At 56.5% G+C, this 16,112-nt stretch overlaps 5 protein-coding genes and 1 non-coding gene across 6 annotated transcripts; 3 read left to right on the top strand and 3 right to left on the bottom strand.

Moving 5' to 3' along the window:
* Positions 1 to 4: 4 nt before the first annotated feature.
* PUNSTDRAFT_135598 (uncharacterized protein) lies at positions 5 to 783 on the top strand (the record flags this gene model as incomplete). Its single annotated transcript, XM_007385126.1, has 2 exons — positions 5 to 487; positions 538 to 783. 2 exons carry the CDS (start codon positions 5 to 7, stop codon positions 781 to 783), a joined length of 729 nt encoding a protein of 242 aa, XP_007385188.1.
* A 362-nt stretch (positions 784 to 1,145) lies between these two features.
* On the top strand, positions 1,146 to 1,252 carry PUNSTDRAFT_t68. Its single transcript has one exon. It is a non-coding gene; the product is annotated as a tRNA-Glu (tRNA).
* A 341-nt stretch (positions 1,253 to 1,593) lies between these two features.
* PUNSTDRAFT_104328 (trehalose synthase) lies at positions 1,594 to 4,552 on the bottom strand. Its single transcript, XM_007385125.1, has 10 exons — positions 4,398 to 4,552; positions 4,090 to 4,335; positions 3,971 to 4,036; positions 3,594 to 3,915; positions 3,416 to 3,538; positions 3,337 to 3,350; positions 3,015 to 3,267; positions 2,652 to 2,950; positions 2,266 to 2,593; positions 1,594 to 2,204 (listed from the first exon to the last, which is right to left on the bottom strand). The coding sequence occupies exons 1-10, from the start codon at positions 4,521 to 4,523 to the stop codon at positions 1,750 to 1,752; spliced, it is 2,232 nt and encodes a 743-aa protein (XP_007385187.1). The 5' UTR covers positions 4,524 to 4,552; the 3' UTR covers positions 1,594 to 1,749.
* Positions 4,553 to 5,990: 1,438 nt separating this feature from the next.
* On the bottom strand, positions 5,991 to 8,802 carry PUNSTDRAFT_104324 (DAO-domain-containing protein). Its single transcript, XM_007385124.1, has 8 exons — positions 8,446 to 8,802; positions 8,211 to 8,391; positions 7,997 to 8,160; positions 7,766 to 7,941; positions 7,104 to 7,712; positions 6,913 to 7,048; positions 6,276 to 6,859; positions 5,991 to 6,220 (listed from the first exon to the last, which is right to left on the bottom strand). Exons 1-8 carry the CDS (start codon positions 8,783 to 8,785, stop codon positions 6,116 to 6,118), a joined length of 2,295 nt encoding a protein of 764 aa, XP_007385186.1. The 5' UTR covers positions 8,786 to 8,802; the 3' UTR covers positions 5,991 to 6,115.
* A 1,921-nt stretch (positions 8,803 to 10,723) lies between these two features.
* Positions 10,724 to 13,890, top strand: PUNSTDRAFT_135595 (WD40 repeat-like protein; the record flags this gene model as incomplete). Its single annotated transcript, XM_007385123.1, has 10 exons — positions 10,724 to 10,957; positions 11,010 to 11,167; positions 11,223 to 11,322; positions 11,448 to 11,506; positions 11,561 to 11,728; positions 11,784 to 12,005; positions 12,055 to 12,282; positions 12,337 to 12,596; positions 12,653 to 12,925; positions 12,980 to 13,890. The coding sequence occupies 10 exons, from the start codon at positions 10,724 to 10,726 to the stop codon at positions 13,888 to 13,890; spliced, it is 2,613 nt and encodes an 870-aa protein (XP_007385185.1).
* A 187-nt stretch (positions 13,891 to 14,077) lies between these two features.
* On the bottom strand, positions 14,078 to 15,026 carry PUNSTDRAFT_135594 (Metallo-hydrolase/oxidoreductase; the record flags this gene model as incomplete). The annotated part of the gene is made up of 2 exons (XM_007385122.1): positions 14,078 to 14,628; positions 14,687 to 15,026. The coding sequence occupies 2 exons, from the start codon at positions 15,024 to 15,026 to the stop codon at positions 14,078 to 14,080; spliced, it is 891 nt and encodes a 296-aa protein (XP_007385184.1).
* Between the last annotated feature and the right edge of the window lie 1,086 nt (positions 15,027 to 16,112).

The following is a 16,112-nucleotide window of genomic DNA, read 5'->3' as shown; positions in this document are numbered from 1 at the left end:
GCCCATGTCTACAGGGAAACCTCTGACCCCTGTGCAAAGGCAATGTCTCAAATTTGCTCTAGAGCATCGCAAGGGGATCAGGCGACTCCCGACGTGGATGACCGACAAATATCTGCGCAAAGGCGACTGCCCGTTGTTCCATTATGGAATCCCTCTTCCCGTCGACATGCTTATCGACTATGGCGCTAAAAACGGATTGCTCGACGATGTTACTGACCGTATTGCGTGCTTCCGTGCCTACCCGCACATAGTCTCTCTCCTGGCAGAACGTTGTCATGCTCCTGTAAAGTATGCCACGGTTTCGCATCCTCGTCACTTTGGCGTGGTCGCCCTACACAACAACTTCAACGTCAACCGATTTCGGCGTTCGTCGTATGATGAAGAGATGATCCTCAAGAACATCAGAGATGAACTCGGGCTCTCACCGAACTCGCAGCCCCTTTGGTATTATGATGCCAACGTTCCTCGAACGGAAGATCTAGACACGGTACGTTCTGCAACTTTTTCCGCAGAGCTTGTCTGACTCTGAACGCGCAGAGGCATACAATTCCAAAGGTGGTAATGCGACACGTGAAGAAGAAGTTCGGCAAAGCATACCTATATGATACCGCTGATCTCGAGTCTTCGGATGAAGAGCTGAAGGCGAAGCTAGGTCCGGATTTGGACAGCGAATTCGAGGCGGAGGACGAAGAGGACGAAGAGAGTGGAACAGAGATGGGATCTTGCGACGGCGAATCACCTGAGACGGAGGCGTCGGATGTCGAGAACGCAATGAAGACATGAGTTGCAGTCTTTTATCCCCCTCGACTTGTCTCTGTTGTTTTATCGGTTGTCGCGTTTGTCACTCCTATGATCCGACATGATTTACGTCCGTTACGAAAGTAATAATCTGTGTGGCGCTGATACGTACTGAATCGCCCGCGCACCATCTTCGATGGGTGCGGACCATAAAATGGTGTGAGATGGGGCATCCGTGATCAAGGGATTAGACTCATTCTGTGCTTATGCAAATCCTTTTCCGATGAACGAGCTCTCGAGGTGACTACCTAGGCTAAGGATTCGGTCTCAAGTCCTCGGACGAAGAAACCGGGGCTCGGTTGTCTTCGGTGCGAAACATAGGTCTTCTATGTTACCAGCATTGTCAATCCGATATGGTGTAGTGGCCAACATTATCGCCTCTCAGCAGCTGACTAATCGGTGGTCACGTGATTTGGGTGCGCGATAGCCCGGGGTTCGATTCCCCGTGTCGGAAATCTTTTCGCATGGACAACTGACTTTCATGATCAGGTATGTTCTGCATACTCGAGAATCAACTTCAACTCGCTTGCAAGTCCCGGAGTCTGTACACCGGCAAATCTGTAGCTTATTCTTATTCTTCTGTTTCTTTTCTTCTTACGGCCTGCACAGTACATCCAAGCCCTTGACCTCGCCTGTCCTTTTCGCTCGCCATTGATGCCACCGGGTTTAAATGAGGCACGGCTAACAGTATCGCCTCTCTTAGACCAGTCAACAGCATGTCAAGCTCCACCAAGGAGCTTCGTAACATCGCTGATCTTGAAGTCTGGACTCGGGGCGAGCGGTTCGATCAGATTGGCGCATAGTAGAAACATCGCTTTTCTGCTTCCCTTGAATTTCTACACCTGTGATCTACTCTACATACAAGACGTTGTTATACAGCAAGACGAGACACGGTACACGTTTTACGATGATTCCCCAATCGAGATCAACCGGTATGAAGCGAAAGCCCGCTCAACCCTGGATGTTAAGGCCGGTGCGCGGCAGCTGCGGCTCGCCAGGCGCGAGCGGCTTGCCCATCTCCTCCCTCATCATGTCGTTCAACCAGCGGCCGTTCGGCTTGAGCTTCGCGCCGCGGCAGACGTACATCATCGCGAGGTACATCCACGCCGACGCGTTCCCGACGGTGCCGACCTCGTCCGAGACGTTGTTCGCCGCAAACTCGCTCACGCGCTTGTACAGCGCCTTGTCGGTGTAGAGCTCGAACAGGTGCTGGGCAACGCTCGCGTTGTCGCCGGCGTCGACGAGGTAGCCCGACTTGCCGTGCTGGATCTGGAGCGGGATGCCGCCCGTGCGCGAGGCGACGACGGGGATGCCGGCGTGCAGCGCCTCGGAGACCTTGACTTCGAAGCCCTCGCGGGTGGATAGCTGGAGGGCGATCTTACCGTTCGCCATGAGGGCGTTAAGAACTAGGTACAAAGGATCGTTAGCTGAAACGTGGAAAAAACCCGGAGAGGAAACGCGACTCACGTTGGTCGCTGGGCGGGATCCTCATGACAACAATGTCCTGCGCGTACTCCGAGTACGTGTCGTTGATGAGGCGGAGGGTCTCGTCGTAGATGATGCTGGCGTCGGGGTCGTCGACGGCGCCGTGACCGCAGACCAAAAGCTGCGGGTGGTCGGCCTCGGGCATGCCGTGCTTCGCGAGGAGCTGGCGCAACCTCGAGTAGGAGTCGATGACGTGCGGGATACCCTTTGACGGGTCGAACCGCGCGACCTGGACGACATAGTCACGTTGCGGCCACGCGAGCGTGTTCATCTTCTCCCTGATGCAGAGCCCCCGGAACTCGCCCATGTACTGCAGGATGACGTGAGTACGGAGCAGCTCCACAAGACGTCGGGGTGTGACCACTTACAAACTGCGAGTCCCAAGAATCGAGGTGCTTGTTCAAACCATCGAGCCAGTCCGTGGCAGCGCCGAGGAGGGAGAGCTTCTCGACCGGCACGTCGCTCGGCACGAACTTGTTCACCGGGTGGCTGATGAACATGTCCGCGAGCTGGATGTTCTTCCAGAGGTACTGCCAGACTTCCTCCTGGGGGGAGCCCTTCTTGTGCACGAGGTCGCTGCGGATCTCGATGTGCGAGCGGTAGATGATCGGGAGATCCGGTCGGACCTTCTTGATGAGCGGGATCAGACCCGGCATCTGAGGGTCGTCTGGAGTGCAAAAGTCGTCAGGATAGTTGATTCCAAACGCGTTCTGCGGGACCACGGGACTGACCGATGAAGGCGATGTCGACGCCGCCGGGTGCAAGAGGGCCACCCTCGGCAGTCCAGCGAAGCCCGTTCTTGAGGATCCAAGCGTCGAAGGCCTCCTTCTGTTCGTCGGTGAGGCGAACATCGGGGGCGGCGACGCCCTGGAGGATGTTGTGGTTGTTCTTGGTCGTCCTGAACACCTGCGGCGACGGGTTGGGGACATACCACCTCGCGTCGACGTCGAGGAGGGTCAAGAACCGGATAAGGGCATGTCGCATCTGCGATGCAAAGAGAAATCAAGCCACGCTCGACCTTCGCCGGGAATGGTCCAGTCGCAAGGCACTCACCAGAGCGACTCCTCCTGGGAAACGATTGGCGGGCATGAGCGTTCCCCGCACGAACACAGCCACCGGATGTAAACCTCACCTCCTTGTGGGGTAGACGAAAAGAAGCCGATCTTGACGTTCTTCTCACGGAGTTCCTCGGCCATGGCGATAACCGCCTCCCATGTGCCTCCGTGGACGCCCTTACGGTATTCGTCGAGGTCATCTGAGCATATCGCGTGAGATGATGTCGGCAGCCCCAAAACACGAATCGTTCGCACCGATGAGATGGATCTTGCCCGCAGCGTCTACCAAGACCTGGTTACGGGGGCCGATCTCGAGGCGCGGGTTGTTACCCGGGCCAAAGTACATGAGGCATTTTCGGGCGGCCGAGTCGGACTGCTCGTCCACGTTGCGGGGAATGGGGAGCTTGCCGGTCGCGCTCTGGACGCCGAGGTGCTTGAGGAGACCTTGGGCCTGCGCGGCATCCACGAGGACGGCCGGGGTTTGCGAGCCGGACGCGGCGCCGGACGCCACCGCCGAGGGGCCGTACGAGACACGGTGCTTGATGTTCGGACGGGTCTTGGATTCGGTGTGGTACGGCTGAGATTGCGGCCGTTAGCCAGATATCCGATGACGTGCGAGCGAGCGAGCGCACCTTGATGTTGAAGACAATGGGCACGATATCGAGCTCGAGCCAAAGACGAGTGCAGAGGTTCGGAGCCTGAACGAGCATGAGAAACGCCATCTTCGCAGTAGTGATCTGGAACAACGCACCTCCTTAAGGAGGGCCATGGTGATGCCGGCACCGATGAACTTGCACATATGGTCTTTGCTGAACCTGCGCAGGGTGTCGATGATGAGCTCCTCGATCGCCTCGGATTGCGCGTCGGGATTTTTCTTGTCATAAGGGAGAAGCGCGGTCTGGAAGTCGGTCGTGTAGATGCCATCGTGGATCGAGAGAGCGAGCTCGATGCCCGTGCTCCCGTCGGTGAGCATGCCAGCGATACCCGCCCACATCGGCTGTAATCAGGAACGTCAATCATGATCTGCCATCGACGACGAACACGGCGAGGGCAACGTACGGTCAGGTTGCTGAAGCTCGGGGACGACTTGGAGGTGGCATCGGACGCACGGCGGCGGCGCGACTCCTCGGCGGACCTGGAGGTGAACGTTTCGTGTCTCTCGACGGTCGGGCTAGGAGGAGCCATGATGAGAGACGAGACGGGACGCAGGGCCCGCAGTTGGCTCTTATGGCAATCGGCCAGGTGGCTTTACGGGTGGGGTGTGTGACTTCATTTCCAGACCATGGAGTTCATCTGGGCCTCCGACCCCACGCGCTCGTTCCTTGCCTTGCGCCTGCCAGGTTCTGCGGCTTCGTCGGAGGGCTCGGCGCAGAATAACAAATCGGTCCGTACGCATGTATTCCTCGTCGACGTCGTCTAAGAGAGAGAGCGTGCTATGCGGACCCCTGCCACTGAGCGGTCCTCTTGCTCTCGCCCTCGACGTCGTGCACGTCTATCCTCTCGGTCTACAATCCGCTGGAACGCGCAGGGCACATCATGCACCTTATCCGTTTCCCGTCTCAGCAAGGTTGGTCGCAGCTCTTCAGGCTGTCTGGGGGGTTCTCCGTCCAAGCGTGCCTCGCGTCCGCATCGCGGCAGGTCACGACGGAACACGAAGCCTTCTGTCAAACGAGTCGGGAAGGGGGACCTGGTCACACACTTTCCGAGAGTTCGTTCAAGCCCTGCGGAACGCGCCGCCTGTCGTGGCTGAAAGGGAACAAGAAAAGACTGCTGACGGTCTCACGGGAGCCTCAGGATGGCAGCACGCACCTACATCGATGCACATCGTCAGCGTGTTCTTTGTACCGTACGCGTAAGTTATGTACCACTGTCCGGTTCTCGAAGACGTATAGATTGCTACCCCTTTTCCGTCGCGGAAACTCACCAGCGCAGGACGTGGACACGCCGCTCTGGCATAATTCGGCATTCAAAGCCCACGGCATATTGAAGCCATCCGAGCGCTCTCTCCGGCCACATACAAAGGCATGCCGTTTAGTCCGAATGTCCGTTAAAGCGCGCCGAAGCCGGTTCTTGGTGTATTTGGGTTCTGGTCCACCTCACGGATCGCATTCGTGCCTCGGATTGCCGTTGCATATATCCTCCCAGAAGACTTTACAGCCATCACGAAGTGCTTCTTTTGCTATTCTATTGTCGTATGTCCTGATGCTTCTGGTGGGGTGGAAACAACGGCTGAGGTACAGTGCGGAATCGGCGCTGTAAGTCCGAGTTGCCACTCTACTCTATTCATCCGTCGCCGATGGAGATTCGGACGTAGGAGACCGTAATCATGGACGGTCCTCAACCAGTCACAGAGCATATAGTACGGGGTCGCCTTCGACGTAATCCACGTATACAATGTGTTGGCGTGTCATCTACGCCCGCCCCAGCTGCGAGCTCTGACATGAGAGCCGCTATCTTTATCAGGCAATGATATGTTTCGTTTGATCCCGAACGCCTGGAACCTACGCATGCTTCTGGACGTGGTCTAAGTTTTGTAGCATCACGCGATTGAACGAGGTTTGTGCATGTTCGGGCGAAGGTCAACGCTTGCCGACGAAAGAGTCCACTCCGGTACCTAGCCCAGACCCAGACCATCTCATCTCAAGGCTTACTGCAGGTAAACGCGTGTCTATGTATCGTGAAATAAGACGTACACACAACAATGGTTATCGGTACGGATTTTATCAAGGAACCAAGCGACCGACGCTACGAGAGCGAAACGAAGCCCCGAGGTCCAATCATACACCACCACCCGTGCGCTCGACCGGTATCCTTCTCCTCTCCGCCTTCTCGGTGGCAAGCACCTTCGGCGCCGTCGACACCTCCTTGAGCTCGGCGCAAATCTGCACGATCATCAGCTTCCAGATAATCGCATCGGTCATCGAAGCAGCCACTCACCTCGACGAACTCGTCAAAGTCGACGTCCTTCCTGCCCGCGAAGCCAGCCTCCTCGAGCACATACTTGACGTCCTTATCGCTCACCAACTCGAGACCATGCAGCCCGCCCACGAGCGAGCGCACGTCCTCGGTCTCGAGCAACCTCGCCGGCTCCTGCTTCCCGTCCGCAGGCGGCACGATCTTCGCCCGGCCTTCGAACGCCACCTTCAACGCGTCCACCTCGCCCGCCTCGAACTGCGCACGGCTGTACGCGACAGCAGACGTCGGCGCGCGGGTGCGCGTGCCGAGGCCGGTGTACAGCGCGCTCTCGACCTTCTCGACGAGGTTTCGCGGGTGCAGCGGTGGGGGCGCGATGCCCTCCTGCAGGCCCATGCTCGCGAGGAAGGCCGTCGCGCGCTCCAGCTCCTTCGTCTTCCGCGCGAGGTTCCAGCCCATCTCCTCGCCCATGATCTCGACCACGCGCGGGAGCGCGTCAAACGCCGCCTGCGCGTTCAGGAACGACAGTCGCGTGCGACGGGCGAGGACGTCCACCGCCGTCTGCGCGTACTCGTGCCTGACCGCGTAGCGCACCTCGGCCTCGATGTCTACAGAGTCATCGTCAGTGATCAGCCTGCGACCACATACGAAAGAGACGTACAAGGGTACGCAGGGCTGAGGCGAACACCGTGCAGGGGCCACGATGCTCCAGTGGGCTCGGCAAGAGAGCATACCGTCCAAGCGCGGTCACCGTAGTTCTCCGCAAGGTGCTTTGCAACCTCAGTGTCAAGACCGTACTACGGTATACCATCAGCTCTCCCTCATTCCATACTGGTCATCATCGAGACTCACGCGCTGAATCAAGCCGATGAACATGTTCCTGCTCCACGCGTCGCTGCCGACGAGCTGCACGCGCTCCGTCACGCACCCGTTCTTCGGCTTGAGCCCGAACGCCTTCACCGCCTCGTCCACCGTCTCCTCCGCCATCGCGCGGTACGTCGTCCACTTCCCGCCGGCGATCGTGAGCAGGCCGCTGTCGCTCAAGTTGATCATGTGGTTCCGGACGAGGCCCTCGGTGCTCGCCGCATTCGGGTTGCGCACGAGCGGCCGCAGGCCGCTCCACGCGCTGAGCACGTCGCCCCGGCGGACCTTGATGTCCGGCGAGAGGTAGCGACGGACCTCCTCGAGCACCCACCGGATTTCTTCCTCCTGCGCGCGCGGCTCCTCGGTCACTTCAGCAGCGGTGTCGGTCGTACCGGCGATGGTGTTGCCCTGCCAGGGCAGGAAGAAGATCACGCGGCCGTCCGAGGTGGCGGGGTCGAGGAGACCCATCGTGCGCGGGGAGTAGTAGTTCGGGAGGGTGATGTGGATACCAGATGCGGCTTGAACGATGGGTTTGTGGCTCGGGTTGTCCATGCTCAGGAGCGAGTCGGAGAAGGGACCCGTGGCGTTGACGATACCCTAGTACACGTTGAGCAACAGACATTCATGTGAATCGATACAAGGATGTATACCTTGCACTTCACGTTCCACTCTTCGCCAGTGAGCTTGTCCTTGACGCGGGCGCCGTTGAGCTTGCCGGTGGCGTCTTTGTGAAGGGCGATGACCTCCGTGTGGTTTGCAACAGTCGCTCCGTGCTTGACCGCCGTCATGATCAACGCAACGTTCATTCTGGAGTCATTATGCTGCCCTTGGAGCGAGAGGTTCAAATCCCCGCTTGGAATCGCGATTTAGGGGTAGCTTACCATCATAGTACACCAAGGCGCCAACGAGGCCGTCGCTCTTCAGCATCGGAAAGGCTTCCATTGCCTTGCCGCGGCTCATGAGGTACGAGCTCTCCATGTTCTCCTTGCCGGCGAGTATGTCGTACATCTTGCAACCGACCCAGTAGTAAGGCACTTGCCAGTACCTAAGTCTGCGTCAGGAGTGACCCTCTAAAGCCATGCGCGAGGGGCTTACTTGTAGATCGGCAGCATGATGGGCAACATGTGCGAGAGGTAGGGCGCGGTCTGCAAGAAGATTTTCCGCTCGTGAAGGGCTTCCCTTACGAGCTTGTACTGCTCATAGTCGAGCTCCATGACCGCCTTCTGCAAGTAACGCACACCACCATGGACCAACTTCGTGGATTTGGAGGATGTACCTATGTGAATACTGAGTTTCCTTGAGTGACCGTCATATACGGATGTAGACTCACCTGCCGAAAAGTCGTCTCGTTCGACCAAAGCGACCTTCAACCCGCGCGTGGCAGCATCAACCGCCACACCCGCTCCGGTAGCACCACCGCCAACAATCAGTAGGTCGAACTCCTCCTCACTCGAGCTGCCTGACGCCTTCAGGTTGTCCAGCATCGTCTCCCTCGACGGCGGCGTCCATGGCGGAGGCGGCCTTCGGGTCTGAAGGGTCGGTAAGGGGTAAGCAGGCCCCGAGTTCAGATACCAGTAACCGCCGCCGGCAGCGACCACAGTGCCCGCTGAGGCATAGGCGAGCGTCTTCTTGTTGAATACGAGGCGGATGACGCGGGGTGTCGCGGACATCGAGGTACGATGGCGAGCATGGTCCTGCCGACATTTTGAGGACCGTGCAAGATTGGCGCGGCCCGACCGATCTGACGAACCGGCTCGGCGTGCCGCTACCCCTTTTTGGGCTCCCTACACACGTGCGTATCTATCTATCCTGTACTCCGTCCGTATCTCCTTGAGATTCCGTATAAATGGCTGGATGGAAACCTCTCTTTTCCTCATTCTTCAGTCTCGGGGCCCTCAGCTTGGTCTTTTCCCCAATACCTGCTGGAGAGTCCGCTAAGCGCAAAATCTCGTGGTCTGGGGGTCCCCCTCCTGAATGACGCAGCAGCTATTGTCGCCCCTCTCCATGTGCAAGATCCGTTCCACAGTGTTCGCCGGCCGCTCCCGAATCCGGATAACCTACATTGCTCAAGACCATTCATATGCGAGTCGTCGTATACACTCACATCTTACTCCACGGCCAGAGCGTAATGCAAGCACCGCACGGCGTGTCCTATCGTCCGAAACTGAACAGCGGTTTTCGAGAAACATCCGAAGAAGCCACGCGTTCCAAGCCTGATCTGCGCGATCGAATTTCAACGATACGTTCAGAGGCATTGCAATATGCTCCAGAAGATCGCATACGTCAATCCTGGAGCGGATAGGGTCGTAGACTCCATACGGTCCATCGACCTCCCGCTGCCGTCCAAAGGTCACCCACGTCCAATGCAACTGCACACTAACGTTGGAAAATGCTACTCGAGGGGAAATGGCGTACGCTAGCTTTGATGGGTGTGCAAATGCGGAAAAGGGGCAGCAAGCACTTCAGGGGGAAGCCGAGCGACCAGGGCAAGCTAGTTGTGTCGTCCACGCAGTGAGTGCACTCGCTCATGATCAAGCAACGAGTCATTCTGTGCGAGCAACGCCTGTATTTCCGTGTCACTGCTTGTTTCTATCCTTGCCTCAGAGGGGCTACGGGCGGGAAGCATTACTGACGCGAGTCGCGATTGCGGTTGCAACTGGTCATGTAGTTCTGCGATTGTCTCGCGATCGTGAACTATGTATCGCGCGCACAATGCGCCATAGCGTTCTCGGGACACGGAGGACGAGGGCAGGAAGCCTGGAAGACGACACGTATGTGCGCGTGGTGCGCGCCCCTGTGTAATTGACATAATTGCCTGTTTAGGTACCGGTACCTTCCGACAGTACTCCCTGGGACGTGCAGCGCAGCAACCGGCTGTTCCACTACCGGGACCAAGTCGGCAATCTACCTGCCTACCTCCTACCATTGATTACCCTCCATTATGTTACATGTATCTTTCTGGCGATCCCAAGTCAGAGGAAAGAAACGCTGGAACGCAAGGGTGCTGTCCGCACGAGGCGAAGGTCGACCGGAGTTACCAAACAGCATGTCGCTGTGCACGTCAGACCACAATGCGAACATCGTCAGGTAGAAGCTGGTGTAACGCGATATAGGCCTGCGATCCCGTGTATAACGAGACGTGGAAGGTTTGAGTATTGGACGACCCATCTTCCGTCCGACAACGAATACATACTACGGTCTTCGTCATCGGAAATGAACCACATAGAGCGAAGTGCATATGCATGGTCGTCGTGCTTATGGGCTGCACCGCGAGTTGGTCCAGGCGATATCTTCCATACCATCACGCCCTCGATTTGACATGCTCCGTATATGATTCAGCGTAAGCATCCATATCCGAGCCAGAAACACGTCTTCACTTTCACCAAACTCTTTCCCAACCGCTGACAGCGAACCCAATCACTGCGATGAGCGGGTTTCCCGATCACCTCGCTTGACCAACGCCTTAACGACTGCCTTGGGGCTAAGGCGTTGCTGGCAATCTATTTTGGGTACATTGTCTCGGACACGAGTCTATTAAAGACGGCGAATCGCCAGATATCTGCGTTCCAGTCATTCCCTCGAACTCGGATTAAGAAGGCTTGACACTCATGGAGTTCGTTGACGAGAAGATGTCTTCGCCCACAGAGCTCAGCCCCGTCACCCTTCCAACCCCAGGAACGCCCACGTTGACGTCAGCGTCCAATGGCACCAACGTCGACAATGGACCAGGCACCAAGCCTGCAATATCAGAAAGGAAGAGCGCTCAATCGCCTCCGTGCGGCTGTACGGGCAGGAATCTCGTAGTTTGTATCGACGGAACTGCGAACCAGTTCGGAATGAAGGTCAGACCACCTTGACATCTTCGCTCCCCTCACTAAGTGCATTCTTGAACAGAACACGAACGTCGTCGAGCTTTACAGTCGACTGGAGAAGAACGAGGATCAGCTGACGTACTACAACAGCGGTATCGGAACGTTCGTCAAGGAATCCAAGGCGTCTCCGCGACATTGGAGGCAAACATTCGATCATACGGTAGATATGGCTATCGCATGGTATTTGTTCATTCGGCCCAATCTATACGTTGTTCCTGAATGTCAATTCTCTCAGGAACTTCAAGAGGATCGTTCTGAGCGCTTATCAATGGCTCTCAGAGAAATACAGGAAAGACGACCGGATTTTCTTATTGGGCAAGTCGGGTCCATACGAGGTGCTACACTATCGATAAACTTTCTGGGGCCCCGGTAGGATTCTCTCGAGGAGCATATCAAGCTCGTGTGGTCGCGGGGATGATAGAGAAGGTACTGCATCCGCATCGTCATCGACTTAATCTAGCCTCCGGCTTTCGATCAGGTCGGCCTCCTTCCAGAAGGGAACAACGACCAGATATCATTGTACGTTCAGTGCCTACCTCACGAAACCGTATAAGATCTCACATGACCTTGCAGCGCATACGAACTTTACGCCGCTGCTATGGCTCACCGGAAGCGAATTTGGCACCGTGCGTTCAAGGACTCACAGCACAAAGGAGCGTATAACACCGAAGAGGCTCTGTGTGCCAATTTCAAGCGCACCCTTTCACGCGACAATGTCAAGGTTCATTTTGTAGGAGCATGGTCAGTCAGATATGCGTGTCCAGCATGATCTTCCCTCATGTAGTCGCCACCTCAGGGATACTGTCTCGTCTATCGGAATCATCAAAGGACCTAGTTTACCAGAGACGACCACCGGCATGGCGCATGTGTGCGCCTTCCGGCATGCCCTTGCCCTTGACGAATTGCGTGTCAAGTTCCTACCCGAATACGCGAACGGCGGGGCCGGCCCATCCTCATCATCAGCTATGTCCAAGGGTAATATCAAGGAAGTGTGGTTCGCTGGGTCACATTCGGACATGTGAGCAAATCTCATACAAGTATGTTCTTGCCCCTGACATGCACACTAGTGGTGGCGGCAACAGCCCCAATCTCGAAGCAGATCAATTCGGACCTGCTTCTCGCTGGATGTCGTACGAAGCCCAGCGCTGGGGGCTTCGTCTCAGGCCATTCGAAGGAAAGTGGCGCCCGTTCAAGCCCAATCCTTCAATGTCTTTGGTTTGGCGAATCATCGAATACCTGCCTGTGACGAGGCTGTCGTATCGTCCAGACCGAAGCTCGAACGACCAGCGGCGGTGGTTAGTTCTCCGCTACCTGCTACATCTTCTCCATCTTGATCGCGCTCTTTACAGGCCGCCTCCCTTGGGATCACCTCGTCGGGTCATGGAAAACCAGATGATCCATGAATCCGTATTCGATCCTGAGCTTGACAGAGATTACAAGCCACTGGCCCATCTTCCAGAAAACGTCCGCTACGAGCGAGAATCCTTGTGCACCAAGAACATGCTTGAACTCGACCCGTATACTTCTGTGCCCGTTCTGGTGGACCAAGTCATCAAAGGAAAACTCCCTGAGGAGGATCGCGGTGTCCTCGTCACCTTAGCTTCGTCTAGTGAGTTTCTTTGTGTGAGGTCCATCTAGCCATCTCACAGCTCGGGTCAATTTTAGAGGAAAGCGGGCGACGTATGATGGACATCCCCGATGCCTCACGGATGCTATTCACAGCTCTTGAAGGTGAAGCCGAAGGAGACGACAGTGATCTCCATCGCAAGCAACGGATCAAGGACTTGCTGCTAGCGCTTGGCGCTTTCCCTTCGCTTCCCAGTGATGCCATGCCATACGCGAACGTCAAATTACGGGGATTGCTACCTAGCGAGAAGGAGGAGGACGGGCCAGAAGTCCGTCGTGCTGTGAACAACATCATGCATGTGTTTGGAAACGGTACGCGTTACGACGCTCTGAAATGCTTTTTCGGATGCTCACATGAGACCACAGGACCAACACTGACACTTCGGCCCCCGCAGGATCATTCATTACTCATTCCAGTCCTTTCAGTTACCTTCTCGCCAGACGCCGCTCGGGTTGCTTGGGGCTTAGAGAATGGCGCCATTCGCGTTTATACCGTTGCCACGGGTGCATCACTGACTCTCTACGGGCATACGGAACAAGTCAATTCTGTTGCGTTCTCCCCGAGCGGGAAGCACCTAGTCTCGGGCTCAAGCGACGGAACCGTACGACTCTGGGATGCCAGCACAGGAGAAATCGTCCTCGAGCAGGGACACGCCCGCCGGGTGCTGTGCGTTGCATTCTCGCCAGACGGGGAATTGATCGGCTCCGGCTCAGACGACTGCATGATACGGCTATGGAACGTTGGTCAGGGAGGCGTCGCTGTTGGCGAGCCTCTACAAGGACACGCGGACTGGATCCAAAGTGTCTCCTTCTCTCCCGACGGCAGGTCTATTGCCTCCGGATCTTCCGATGGCTCCATCTGCATTCATGACGTGCATACACGCCGTCCGGTAGGGGAGTTGATCAGCGGGGATCGCCGGAACGTCTGCTCGCTCTCGTACTCGCCTGATGGCAAGCGCGTCTGCAGCTCCTCGGACAAGACGATTCGGGTTTGGGATACCCAGACCCACCAGGTGACGTTGGGTCCCTTGCAAAAGCGCTCGGGCACGGTGTACTCGGTCGCGTTCTCTCCAGATGGCAAATATTTTGTCTCCGGGTCGTATGATGGCGCGGTCCGGATATGGAACGCACAGACGGGGCAGACCATCGGGAAACCTCTGCAGGGTCACAAAAGCTCGGTTCGATCGGTTGCGTTCGCGTCCTCACCGAATGACAAGCGTATCGTGTCCGGGGGGTCCGACGGGCTGGTGATGATATGGGACATGGAAGTAGATTAGGTAGTTTCCACACCGGTTCGTTATTGCTTCATTCCTTCACTCCAAGATACCGCTGGCGCATGCGCATTCTTCATCCATCGCAGAATACCCCATGATAAATCCTCCTTCTCATACCTATATATGCACATATGTTTCAAAGATCTAGTATGGACGCTTCTCGGTGTCCAATCCGCTTTCTGGATGTCTGCTATAAGCTCGGGATTTTGCCAGGCCAATATGCTTCCCCTCCTCGGTTGATCTCCCACCAATCTTTATCGTGCGCAAGTATCATCCTCACCCTCGATTCTTCAGATAAAAGCGCCACGATACGTCGCATATGTGATTCGGCGAGCTCCATGTTTCTGTGCATAAGTGCCCTGACTACGCCGTCATCCGACACCTCGGTGGCTTCCTGTGCTTCTCCTGTGAGGAGGCGTCTATCGTGTGCACTGTCTCCTGCGAGATAGATCCATCCACCGTCAGTCGAGGTTCGAGCCAGGAGGTTGATATGACCAGGGCAATGGCCCTGCGCATCGACAAGGTATGCGCTACCGTCCCCGAAGAGGTCATGGGCGAGCGGGAAAGGACCTAAAGATGTCCAGTCCTTTCTCGGCTCGAACCTCGTTCGCTCCCTGGGCAGGAGATCGGAAGCTACCATGGCATGGGGATCCTGTGGATAACCGGGATCACACATCTCATGGGCGTCTTCGCCCACGATGAAGGTGCTGTTCGTGAATGGACCAGGATCGCCAATGTGGTCTGCGATGAATTCATTAGGCTGTGGCCTTTACGAATGCGATGACGGACCGGTACCGACCCCAATGTAGGTGACTGTATATGACGTAGTCAACGTCACTCGCTTGAAGCCCACCGATTGCGAGTGACTCGGTAACGGTTTGTGGTACGCTGGGACAAAAAAACTTGTGCACGCGCTCGACTGTCTTCGGGGGGAGGTTTTCGAAGTCGCGGCGCACACCCAAATCGAAGACGACCGTGCGGCCCGTAGAGGAGTGCCGTAAGAGGAAAGACAGTGCAGGTACGACAATCGTCTCCTGCGCTCCCGCAATGACGAGTTCCAGGGGCAGATGAAGTGTACCCGCCTCGAGAGCGGAGACATGCCAAAAGCTTTGGTCCTCTGCGGCCGGAGGGAGCGGCATGTTGGCTTTGAGTACACCGGGGGGGTAAGATCTTACCTCGACTCAAGCCCGATGCTTAGTACTCACATCTTGCAACGAATGCAATCGAAAATAGCAAAGCCGCTTACTCACCGTGACGTCAATGATCAAGCGTCTTGTCCTACGCCCTCCCGTAGCTGCTTCTTTGTAGTTCTCATTCCTAAAATATGACCTAAAATTGGCATGGACGGATGCCCGGCACATGGCGTTAAAGCTCCCAGGACACCGAGAAAGAGTCCCGTCATCCGACACGCGACCGGTCATCTAGGTTTCCCTATGAGCAGACGCCTGTCGTGCATGCTAGCTCTCGCAAGGTAGAACCAACACCCATCAGCCGAGGTTCGAGCGAGCAGATAGAGATGGCCTGGACGATGTCCCTGTGCATCAACTAGGTACGCGCTGTCGGCCTCAAAGAGATCGCGCGCGAGCGGGGAAGGGGCGACAGGCGTCCATCCTGTCCTGTCTTGGTATCCTGTCCGGTCCGCGGGAAGGAAGTCGGAAGACAATGGCTGTGAATCTTGTGGATGGCACATCTCATCGGTGTCCCTGCTGACGATGCAAAGTGCTGTCCGTAAAGGGTCTCGAGTCACCAGTGTGGTCTGCGCGGAGGTAAGGTCGGTCAGCATATATCGTGCATGTGCGGACTGTTCGCACTTACCCCCAGTACATGTGACTGTATATAACGTAGTCAAACCCTGGACGCTGACAGACCTCCAACGTCAAAGCGACTCGGCGACGGTCTGGGGCACGCTCGGGGAAGGTAGGCGTGAAGGCGCTCGATTGTAATGGGAGGAAGATGGTCAAGGTCGCGGCGCACGTCGAGGTCAAAGACAACATTACGATCGGAAGAGGAGTGCCTCAGCAGGGAAGAGGGAGAAGGCACGTCGATCGTCTCCCGTCCGTCTCGGATGACGAATTGAAGAGGAAGCTTGATCTGTCCCGGCCTGAGCGCGGAACCACTCCGATAACTCTGGTCTTCTATTGGGGGGAGGAAGCGACATGCTTGGGCCTTGTCACTGGCGTGGAGCCTGCTGGTGGGCGACGTCATAACGTATGCGGCCGAGAATA

The sequence above is a fragment of the Punctularia strigosozonata genome (assembly GCF_000264995.1).
Source record: "Punctularia strigosozonata HHB-11173 SS5 unplaced genomic scaffold PUNSTscaffold_8, whole genome shotgun sequence".
Taxonomy (NCBI): domain Eukaryota; kingdom Fungi; phylum Basidiomycota; class Agaricomycetes; order Corticiales; family Punctulariaceae; genus Punctularia; species Punctularia strigosozonata.
This window is presented reverse-complemented; position numbering and strand designations above follow the sequence as displayed.